Source organism: Bos grunniens, chromosome 8 (assembly GCF_055505025.1).
Source record: "Bos grunniens cultivar Pamir isolate PY7600 chromosome 8, Bosgru_T2T1.0, whole genome shotgun sequence".
In the NCBI taxonomy this organism is placed as follows: Eukaryota; Metazoa; Chordata; class Mammalia; order Artiodactyla; family Bovidae; genus Bos; species Bos grunniens.
Window position 1 is genome coordinate 27,401,268 of NC_141172.1, and position 12,453 is coordinate 27,413,720.

Below are 12,453 nucleotides of genomic sequence, written 5' to 3' on the forward strand. Positions count from 1 at the left end.
GGAATGAAAAAATGAATCATAGGATAGGATTTTATTTTCTTCTACACTGAGTTGTTCTATATAATTTCAGTACTACAGACATAGTTGTATGTGTTGGTGTGGAGTTTGTATGATTTCTTATAATGAGAGGAACTATTTCTTCATCTCTGTATTGTCAGGTTCCTGGCACATAGTAGATGTATCAATTGTCTATTGAGTCATTTTCTGTCATAAAGTAGTGAGTGCTGTTATAAAATGTAGTTTAAAACAGTATGTTTCATATTTTGTGATTTAATAATAGGGAAATGAAACATCAAGTTATAGTCAGTGTTTTAAAAGGTATAAGTTTCTGTATTATATTATTAATTGACAACAGTTAAATGAGTTTTGAGCTTCAAGTCTTCAGCCATGATAAATTTCCCTATCCCATTTTTTTATATGCAACTTCTGGTTTGCTTTAAAGGACTCTTTTAGGTGTATGGTAATTGAGTTTTTCTGAGGCATGTATGTGTATGTTCTTGAAGGTATATTCATTGTTTCCAGAAAAGTGACTTTAGAGAGATGACTGCTTTTATGTGTACTTGGATTCTGAAAAATCGGGGTAAACAGGAACACACTTTAGGTATATGCCATGTAAGAAACACACTTGCAGGCTTTGGAATTATTTAAGTTGCTTCAGAATTATAAAATTAATACTGTAGTTAATGATTTGCTTTTTCTTAAGACATTTTCCATTAGCTTTAATCCTTGTGGGCTTTGACAATTGGTATTTGAACTGAGTTCATATGTATAGGGATATGGCATCAGTATTTTATTAATATATAAGTCAGTGTTTCAGAGACTGTATTACAGTGGTTAAAGGGAATCTGTTTAAGGGAACATTGTACAGAGTGAAGGCTCTGCTATTTAATAGCTCAGTAACCTTGCTTGCATCAGTAAATCTTTCTGGCTTTCAGTTTTCTAATCTTTAACAGGAAGATCTTGGTGATCCCTAACTTTCCTTTCAGCTTTGGAATTTGGTGGGTAATGTGCTTTCAATTAATGCATATCTTTTTCTTAAAAATTTTTTTAAACAACATTAAAAGGAAGCACATCATTTTTACTGTTTTTCAGGGGAAAAAACCCTAAACCTATTACTGTTTTTAATGTATTTTCTTTGAGATTTATATGTCATTTAAAAATTGAAAGCTTTGAAGGATGAATCAAAGCTACAGCTACAGAAGGTTGTGCCCTTGGGGACTAGTGATGGCTGCTTAAAAATTAATCTGATCCCTGTTCACCAAACCTATGGGATTGTATCCCTGGGGAGGATTCTTTTGTGTGTGCATGTGTTTTCTTCTTATTTTTTTAAAATTGAAATGTAATTGATACATACTGCACAAGTTTAATATATGTTGATTTTGATACATTTATATATTGCAGTGTTATTACCACCATGAATTGATACATTTATATATTGCAATATGCTTACCTACCACCATAGCGATAGCTAACGCCTCCAACCTCCATCAGGTCCTGTAATTAGTCATTTTCTTTTTTGTGGTGACAACATGGGAGGATTCTTTTTTCATCCACCATAATTGTTTGAATCTCATTAAGGAGCTCTGTAGTCTTGAACATACCATTTGAGGCAGCAGTTCTACTTAGAATTTATTAGGAAAATATGTGAAAAGATGCAGTAATACATTATTTATTATAGTTATATTTTATAATAGAAAATTTGATACAGGAAATGGTCCGACAGTAGACAAATTAATTTTGGGAAAGTTATTCAGTGAAATAGTATTTAGCTGTTAAGTAACTGTTGATGTGAAAACATGTTCATTATAATCTGAAAAAATATTTATGGGTCAGTAGCATATACATTGGAGAAGGCAATGGCACCCCACTCCAGTACTCTTGCCTGGAAAAATCCCATGGATGGAGGAGTCTGGTGGGCTGCAGTCCATGGGGTTGCTAGGAGTTGGACACGACTGAGCGACTTCACTTTCCCTTTTCACTTTAATGCATTGGAGAAGGAAATAGCAACCCACTCCAGTGTTCTTGCCTGGAGAATCCCAGGGACGGGGGAGCCTGGTGGGCTGCCGTCTATGGGGTCGCACAGAGTCGGACACAACTGAAGCGACTTAGCAGCAGCAGCATATACATGAAAATTACGTGTTTATGTAGGTACATATGCTACAAACAAGTGGGTGAAAACAGTGGCTATCTGTAGTTGGTAAAGTTCTGGATCATTTTTGTTTTCTTTGGACTGTGCTATTCACTGAAAAATATTTTAACAACTTTATTAAGATGTTAATATCCCAAACAATTCAGTTAAAACATATAATAGATCTTAGTATATCCAGAATTAAATAGCCCTTAGTACAATTTTAGAACATCTTCATCGTACCAAAAAGAAACCCTGTACCCATTAGCAGTTACTTCTTGTTTCTCCTGTCTCTCCCCTGTATTGCCATAGGGAACCATTAATCATTAAAAAAAAAATTTATTTTTATTTGACTGTGCTGGGTCTTAGTTGCAGCACTTGGGTTCTTTACTTGTGGCATGCAAAGTCTTAGTTGCAGTATATAGGATGTAGTTCCCTGACCAGAGGTAGAACCCGGGCTCCCTGCTTTGGGACCGTGGGGTCTTAACCGCTGGACCACTAGGGAAGTCCTGGGAATCAGTAATCACTTTGCCTATTCTGGGTATTTCATACAAATTGAACTGTACAATATGTGGTCTTTAATGACTTTTGCTGCTGTGCTGCTGTAAACACTTGGCGTACAAGTGTTTGTGTAAATGTATCAGAAAAGGCAGGAGAGGTAAGAGACGTGGGTTCAGTCCCTGGGTTGGGAATATCCCCTGGAGGAGGGCATGGCAACCCAATTTCCTTATACACTATCAGTAATAGTGCATTTAATATTTTGACAACTTTTGAAGGTTATGAAACAATTATAAGTTTTCCTATCTTTCAATAAGATTGCCTTGCATGGTCATTTTTGTGGTCTCTTGTTGTCATGCAAAGTGGGGACCACCTGTTTTGTGAAAAGAAAAATAATCCATATAAATTTAACTGAAACCTTTATACACTAAGTAATACCATGATGGGATCAATTGTGATTGAGAGCAGGAGGAGAAGAGGGCGTCAGAAGATGAGATGGCTGGATGGCATCACTGATGCAATGGACATGAACTTGGACTAACTTTGGGAGATGGTGAGGGACAGGGAGGCAGGCCTGGTGTGCTGCAAGAGTCGGATGCGATTGGACAACAAAACAATCAGTTTTTTCTTTTGAATAGCGTTTTGGTTTAGAATCATTTAAAAATGCCCCATGTTTGAGGTTTTAAGACATTTTTCTGTAATTTTATTAAATATTTAATATTTTAAGGTCCCTTCCACTTCTTGAAGTTCATGGTGCCACCAGTTTTGAACCCTTTGGGGATTTCAAACTATAAATTAGTCTGACTTTCTGTATTGCTGTTTAGTACCCAACTTTCTCAGTCTTTACAGCTTCCAAATCTGATAACATCTCTTAGCCTTATAGAAGTTGTGAGGTTTTAGAAGGGAGAATTACTTTGTGTTTACCAGAAGTATATATTGTATATTTGATGGAGTTTTAATTCAAGTCATTTACTTGGAATTTGGAGATGATTATGCTGGAGAAATTGCTTTACTGTTTTAACTAAATATGTTAAATTTTCTAAGCTTAGATTGCGGGTAGGAGTGAATAATGCTTAGTAAAAATCTGAATTTCTAGATCACTTGAAATCATGATAATTTGTGTGCCTTAACTGATGTGCAATTAAAATACATGGATACTTTTGAGTATTTGTAAACTGAAAAATTTAAATAATAATTAAAGCTGACTTATATAATTGATCATATTTAAGTAGAGCTCTTAGTCTCTTGTTGAAATTTTATTCTAAAGCCTTTTAAAATATTCTAAACTAGAATGTTAACTGTAGTCATAGGTCCCTAATTCTTAAAAAATTTCAGCAGATATGGAATTTGTGATACATAATTAATAATTAGTAATCTTAAATTGTAGCATATTTTAGAGGAAATGAGTAGTAATTTGATTTTCCTCTTGCTTTGGAGAATACATATATATCAACTATTATGGCAAAAACCTTATACATTCTCTGTATCTACCTTTATAGGATTGACAAACTTCTGCAGAACTGACTGACCTAGGGAGATAAACAAGGGGTTTGTTCTAGGGATTATATCTAAAGACATATATACACACACACGCACACACACACACACACACAAATAGTTGATTGTCATCATTCACAGGTTCCATATTTATGAATTTGCCTGCTTACTGAAATTACTTGTAATCCTGAGTCATTAACTGTGGGGTCTTCATGGTACTGTCTGTGTGCAGTGGCAAAAAATGGAGTAACTTGATGTACGCATTCCTAGCTGAGGCTGAAGGAAGGCTGTGCTCTACCTTGTTTCAGCTGTCATACTGTAAACAAGTGTCCTTTTTGCAGTCTGCTTAGTGTCATGGATTTTGCATTTTTGTGCCTTTTCCTTGGTCATTTTGTTTTTTATCAGTCAGTTCAGTTCAGTCACTCAGTCATGTCCAGCTCTTTGCGACCCCATGGACTGCAGCACGCCACGCCTCCCTGTCCATCGCTAACTCCCGGAGTTTACTCAAACTCATGTCCATTGAGTAGGTTATGCCATCCAACCATCTCCTCCTCTCTCGTCCCCTTCTCCTGCTTTCAATCTTTCCCAGCATCAGGGTCTTTTCAAATGAGTCAGTTCTTCGCATCAGGTGGCGAAGAACCTGTTGTTGTTTATAATAGCACCCTAAAGTGGTGCTGAAGTGCTGGTCAGTGTTCCTCAGTGCAAGAAGACTGCTATGCCTTTACGGAGAAAAGGAGTGTTATATAAGCTGTTAGCTGTAAGTTCAGTGTTAATGAATTACTGATATATATTAAACAAGGTGTCTTTAAACAGAAAAATGCATAAAACAATGTTATATATTGATTGGTTGACAAAAATATGACCAGAGGAACCTACCCTGTATTTTCCTCTGCAGCAGTGGTATAGTATTTCCTTAATTCGGTGTTCATGGTGACATTTTAGAATACAATTATCATGAATAAAAGAATTGACTAAAATAAATATGTGTATACATGTACATGTGTATATATGTGCATACACACATAAATGAACAAACTAGTGATAAGGTCTGATTCCCTCATTGAATACAATAACATTGAACATTTATTCCAAAAATCTACACACATAAATAAAAATTAAAACATACATATACCTTATTGACAGTGTTTTGAGTTGTATAATATTCCAAATTACTTTGAAGTAAAAGTATAGTTGGAATTCATTTAACTGTATTGATTAATGTGGTCTTGTCTTTTTTTTTTTCATTTTTATAGCAAAATTTGTAAAATTACACAAAATTTACCATTTTAATCATTTTCAAATGTACTGTTTAGTGGCATTCAGTACATTATTGTGCAGCTTGTGTGTTTTTTTAAATAGAATTATGGATCTAGGATTAAATTTCTGACTGAATTTAATAAAGGTGTTTGGAATTAAACAGTTATTTGTGGCTACCCTTTAACTTATGTATGATGTTTAATGCATTTAGATTAAGAATTTTTGATAATTGTGTTCATAGAGTAGTGTTACTTAATCACTTACATTTGAGATTGCGTTACACTCATATTTCCCCCCCTCCTTTTTTAGTGCTTTTTTAGGCCCAAAGGACATATTTCCTTACTCAGAAAATAAGGAAAAGTACGGCAAACCAAATAAACGAAAAGGCTTTAATGAAGGTTTATGGGAGATAGATAACAATCCGAAAGTGAAATTTTCAAGTCAACAGGTGCGTCATATTACATAAAACTTAGTTTAGTATTACTTAACTCAGTTTTGGTGAATAATCAGTATTCTAGCTATAGAAAAATAATTGAAGAGCCTTGTAAATTTCAGATGAAGTTTTTGTGAGGTTGAACCTTGGACTTTTATATCTAGATAACTGAAAATATTGCCTTCGTGGTCAAACAGATCTCAGAAAGCTAGGAAATATTCAGTTATTTAAATCCTGATTGGAAGTTTATTTAATGTATTGAATTTAAAGCCATATGTACTGTTTTCTTAAATTTAGGTTCAATAACTAAAAAGGATATGTTTTTTTATTTTAATTCCTAAATCTATAAAATTAGAATATGAACTTCATGTGGGTTAAATTAAATATGTGACAAAAATACTTATAGCACTGTGCAAATCATATTTGTTTTTGGTTTCTATAAGAGCAGCCTTTAAACCTTTTTATTCTGGGTTTGTGTGTGTGTGTTATGTGTGTGTGTATGTATTCAGACTTGAGTTTTTAAAACCTGGATGAGTGTGAGTAAACCTGAAGGAAATAGCAACACACTGAAAATTTTGCAAGTTTGCATCTTTTAATCTATATGTTTTTTAGTTCTTTGTCTGTGCCAGGCTTTTTTCTCTTGTTTGAAACCTTCAGAAGCTGTTGTGTCTGGAATATTTAAATTTTTGATTTTACAGGGCTGCATTAGATGATCCTAAGTGCCTTCATTAGGCACCCAAAAGTTATTTGTTACAGTACTTACATCATAATTGCTTCTGTACTAGTGTTAACTGCCACAGGCTTGTTCTATCAACAGAGAAGTTGTATGTGTCCTGTGTGCCTGGCATTGGTATATGTGGAGAGAATAGTTATCCACTAAATGTTTGTTGCACAAATGTAAGAACTGATGAATGATTACCCATCCTTACTGCCTTGACTGTGTAATGGGAGTCCCAAGAGACTGAGTTGATTATTTCCTGAAAATAACTTTTTGTGATTTAACTTGGATTATGCATCCTATGAATGTGCCTTCAAAGTCATTTTCATTCTCCAGATTGTCTTGCATAGTCACTCTATTCTCTGTTCCCATCTACCTACTTAATCTCCAGGTAGTTTTCATTATACATGTTGATACTTGGAGTTTTCTATTTCACAGTGAAATATTTGGTTGGTTGTGTGCATGAAACCCAACAATTTTCTGTTCTTGACATTAAGTGTGAATGATGATGCTGGTGTGATGTACTCTGTGTTCCCAGCCCAGAACATCCTCAATGGCACATTCCTGGGGTTTGGTGCAAGCATTCAAGCCCAAACTTACATAAAAGAAACACCAAAAATTTGCCATCATTAATTTATAAATATCTCTATAGTGCTATAAGTAATTTTGGACACATTTGTACATTTTTTTAAATACCTTTATAAAATTTGTGGATTATCAGCATTGATTTTTTTACAAAAAAGGAAAAGGGTTAATAGTGTAGAAGACTAGCCAAAGGAAGAAGCTAGAAAGGTGCACAGTTTGGATTACATTGCCATCGTCTTGTAAATACATGCTTTACCCTCACCTCTGGTTGTCATCATTTTGGTTGGTATTTTGAAACTCTAGGTGACCCTAAGTCACCTGTTTACACGTATTTTCTCATCTGGGGGTACTTTTAAAAACTAATGATTATTGACTCCCGTTCAGTGTCTGTTAAATCAGAATCACTTAAGTTTGGGTTTCAGGAATCTGCATTTTAAATAAACTAAGTTTGAAATATAGATCAGTCAAGGTCCTTAAATAAAGTTTTGATATATATATATATATAGATAGATAGATATACTTTTTTAGATTAGCTTCTTTAACCAGAATATTACAGTAGTTGAATATAGTGTAGGTCTGTGCTGTTCTAAATCACCTTACATTGTATCTTGTTGGATGTTCGTTAGAACATCAGGGTGGTATTCTTTGTTGTCAGTAATGCCTAACGCAGCGAGCCGCGTTAGGCGTTACTGACACTTTGTAATTGTACTTTTAATTTCTGCTTCATCATTTTATCTGCTGAGCTTGTATCCGTCAGTTGCAGGAATAACAGCATTTAAAACTGTTTATAAATTGTGCATATTAGAAGTATCCTGTGCAACAGAAATAAGGGTACTTTTCTAGCTTTCTTACAAACAGGCTTTGATTTTTTATGGGCACAAATTTTAAAGTTGGGATAAAATTGTTTTGTGAAACTAATAGATTCGATTGTTCATAGGCATCAGCTAAACAGTCAAATGCGTCATCTGATGTTGAAGTTGAAGAAAAAGAAACAAGTGTATCAAAGGAAGATACCGACCATGAAGAAAAAGCCAGCAATGAGGTGTGTTTAATTTCTCTTGCATTCTAAATCCATCTTGTTGCAAGGAAGAATTGTAAAATGAGTTGATTGTGGCAAAGTAGAAAATAATCTTTAAAGTAGTCAAGTAATTAATGGGAAAATATTAAAGACTTATTTCCTTGTGTGAATATTAAATATTATAAAATATTTTTTTCGTTTTTATACTTTCTGGCTGCTCCAGGTCTTAGTTGTAGCCTGTGGAAAGGAGTCTTTAGTTGCAGCACATGGAATCTAGTTTCCTGATCAGGGATCCATCCCAAGCCCCCTGTATTGGGAATGCGGAGTTTTAGCTACTGGACCACTAGGGAGGAGGACCTTGGATGTTGTTAAGTTATTTTGCTGTGCAAAATATGAGGTACAGCTAAAAGACTGGCTTACTGTTTGTTAGGAATATTTTTAAAGCGAGGTGTTGTAGATGGATGTATGGGAAAGGACATTGAACCAAATTTTTGGAAACCTATGTTTATTTCCAACTCCGTATTTGATTATCTGAATGGAATACTTATTTAGCCCTTCTAGGCTTCATAAAATTGTTATATGATCAAGTCCTGACCACCTCTTAACATTAACAGTCCTAAAACTGAAGATTCTGCTGTAGAAAGATTCATGTTTTGTAAATTTAAATAGACAAACTTCCCAGTGTACTAGCAAGTGTGACTTTAATATTTGATCTGACAAATTTTTTTGTTTTTTTGGACAGATACCAGTAATTCCTCTTACTTCGTAATGATAATATTAAGACTTTCAAAGTTTATAATTTCAAACAAGTTCCCTAGTTCTTTCAGTGAAACATGTTTGTGATTTTTAATTTAAGAAATTTTCTTTCAGTTGTGGCATAATTTATCAGTTTCATCTTTTCTTTTTTTTTTTTTTATAGGATGTGACTAAAGCAATTGACATAACCACTCCAAAAGCTGCCAGAAGAGGGAGGAAGAGAAAGGTAATTCTACAGCTTAACCACAGAGATCTTAAAAGAATTTTTATTTTAGCTGGATTGAGGAAGTGTAGATAGTGAAAAAACTGTACTGTTTAAACTTAGCGTTTCACTCTTAAGTCCTTATTGTAAAGGATAGGTTATGTTTACATATTAAAACTGTTGCTTTCTTAATGATACAACATGCTTAAGTTGCTGCTGCTGCTAAGTCGCTTTAGTCGTGTTTGACTCTGTGCGACCCCATAGACGGCAGCCCACCAGGCTCCTCTGTCCCTGGTATTCTCCAGGCAAGAATACTAAAGTGGGTTGCCATTTCCTTCTCCATTGCATGCATGCTAAGTCACTTCAGTCGTGTCCGACTCTGTGCGACCCTATGGACAGCAGCCCTGCAGGCTCCTCTGTCCATAGGATTCTCCAAGTAAATACTGGAATGGGTTGCCATTTCCTTCTCTCTAAGTTGAATGATAAAATAAAATGCACCAATTTTCATTGCTTTTTATGTTGCTGCCTTAAGTTTTCTTTATAAAATGGATAATATATATACTTAAAAGATTATTGAGAGGATTAAATCAGTTAAGACATATAAAATATTTGTAATAAATCCTTATATATGGTAAGTGCTTTATAAATGTCCACTATTATGCTGTTGTTACTACTTTACAACATTGTTGCATGAAATGAGAGGATGTGACAGTTTGGGATGAAGTACATCTTAGGATTTTAATTAATGTTTTCTTCTTTCCTATGTGAAGTTTTGTTCATCACACCTTTTTCTGACCTAGTTATGTCTCAGACATAACTAGGTCAGAAAAACTATTATTATATGACAAAGCTACAAAGAAAACTTGTGTTCAGTTTGTTTTTCTTTTAATGGCAAATTATGCTATTAGTTTATTGTTTTGGCCAAGCCACACAGCACATGGGATCTTGTTATGCAGCACGTGGGATTTTAGTTCCCTCACCTGGGATTGAACTTATGTCCCCTGCAGTGGAAGCACAGATTCTCACAATTCTCAACTGCTTCACCACCAGGGAACTCCAAGGGCTCAGTCTTTTAAAAAGGGTTGATTGTTCCTTTTTCTCTCGTAGTACTGTAGTGTGAGTTCAGCATCTTTAATTACAGCCACTGTAATTATTTGTTTTCATATTTTATTTCCAGTGGCTTTTTATCCCCTGTGGGGGTGTGTGTGTGAAGGGGCTATGATAACTTGAACAAGATTTTAAAAGATAGGCAGAATTTTGACAGGCAGATGGAGGAGTAGGGGAGGACAGACGCATAAGAGAAAACTTTGCTTCAAACATTTCTAGTGTTGCATTTCAGTATTATCAGACCATAACATATGAGGGAAACAAGTATGAAAACACCAGTGTGTTAACTTCAACTTAGACAACTGGTGGATAGCCATTGAATCATTTTAAATTTCAGATACTTCTCCTTTTAAAGCAGTGTAAATGATGGGAATTGAATTGAAGCAGAGTGAGACTAGTTTCCTGATAAATTGATTCAGAATTTTGGTACTCACTTGACTGGCCCAGGCAGAAAATCATCAGTGAATAGGAAGATAATGTCTTTGTTCTCACTGAATTACATTTTTGTTGAGACAGACAGTAAATACATAAGACAATTAAAATGGAGAGTTATGATTGTGACTTGGTAACTAAATTACAAAAACCTTTCTAAAGAGTTAGCCTCACATTTTTAGTGGTGTAGGTGAAAGATGGGATGCTGAGAGCACCTTAGGGGGTTAATAGTTGATTGAAAGTGGGTGTGAAGGGAGGAGGAGAAGCCAGGATGACTTAGGGTGTTGGCTTGGATGACTGGATTATATACTGAGATGCAGGAGATGTTTTGGGAGTAGAGGTTGAGGGGAATGTGGAACACCTTTGAGAATTAGACTGAAAATATCTATTTCTCTGACACCAAAAGGGGTAAAGGTAGAAGTTACAGATGTGGTCTCATAAATACAGGATATTAGATGGTTAGTCAAGGGGGAAAGTTTACCAAGAACCACACAGAAACCAGAATCCTGAGGTAATATAGTGGCCATGAAAGGTTGCCTTGTAAAACTGTGGTGGAGAATGAACTGTCAAGAGAAAATCTAAGAGAAGCTATCAAGATAAAGAAGGAAAGAATTTTAAGAATGAGGGAGTGGTTAGAAGTGTCCTGATGCAGAGGGGGCCCAGTAAGGTTTGACAGTTAGGATCTGCCAGGATACTTTAAGATCAAATGGTAAGAACAGGTGAAGTAGACTAAAGAATAAAATGTTTAATGTTAAAATTACACTGTGGTTTTGAAGTCTTTGAAGTGAGGAGAGAGAATGCAACAAGGATTTGCCATGGTTAAGGGAGGGTGTTAAAGTAAAAAAAAAAAAAGAGAGAGGCTTTAACACCTTTTCTTTGTGAAACCAGGAAATAGCAAAGATATTGAGTTTAAATTATTGAAAGTTAATAATGCTGAGTGAGAGAAAAGGGAGAACACATTTAAAGAAACTGACTTAATGGGAAAGAGACATTTTTCATCTTTTATAATATTGAAGGGAATAGACTACTAAAAATTTCTAGGGGAGACTTGGAAATTAAGGGACTCCCTTCCTGCTAGCCTCAGTCTCTCCCTTCTCCCTCACTGAATTCAAAGCAAGACTGCATAAATAGTATAAGGCAAGAAGAAAGGATTGAAAGTTTATGCTAGAGGGAGGAGAAGGAAAGGCAATGACAAAAGACAGGGTAAAGGATTAATGGATAACTTTGACTACAAATGAAGCTGCATAAAATAGAATGCATGTTTGCCCCCCCCACCCCGCCCCCGCTCCCGCTCCCAGCAGGGCTCAGATCAGTAGCCAGTAATAAAGCAAGGAAAGTAGAGCTTTATGGTAATCCTCTGTTGGAGATTTGTGGGACAGGTGCAGCAAAACAAGATTGCAGATGAGTAACAGTCCCAGGAGGTTTTTGTAGGGTTGGGAGGCCTTTATGTAAAGTCATGAAGGGAGTAGAGCTAGCAAATGGGGTAATAAATGGGGACAAAATTTGTCAAAGGATTCAGTTCAGTCGCTCAGTTGTGTCCGACTCTTTGTGACCCCATGAACCACAGCACGCCAGGCCTCCCTGTCCATCACCAACTGCCGGAGTCCACCCAAACCCATGTTCATTGAGTCGGTGATGCCATCCAACCATCTGATCCTCCATCGTCCCCTTCTCCTCCTGCCTTCAATCTTTCCCATCTGGGTCTTTTCAAATGAGTCAGCTCTTCACATCAGGTGGCCAAAGGATTGGAGTTTCAGCTTGAACATCAGTCCTTCCAATGAACACCCAGGACTGATCTCCTTTAGGATGGACTGGTTGGATC

The 12,453-nt window shown here is 35.7% G+C and overlaps 1 protein-coding gene across 8 annotated transcripts in view; it reads left to right on the forward strand.

Moving 5' to 3' along the window:
* PSIP1 (PC4 and SRSF1 interacting protein 1) overlaps positions 1–12,453 on the forward strand; it is a 40,893-nt gene that overhangs the window by 11,916 nt on the left and 16,524 nt on the right. For all 8 annotated transcript variants that reach the window (XM_086415046.1, XM_086415045.1, XM_086415048.1 and 5 more), the window contains 3 exons: positions 5,690–5,828; positions 8,054–8,158; positions 9,054–9,116. In XM_086415046.1, coding sequence (XP_086271172.1) covers positions 5,690–5,828; positions 8,054–8,158; positions 9,054–9,116 — 307 coding nt within the window. The remainder of the gene's footprint in view (positions 1–5,689; positions 5,829–8,053; positions 8,159–9,053; positions 9,117–12,453) is intronic.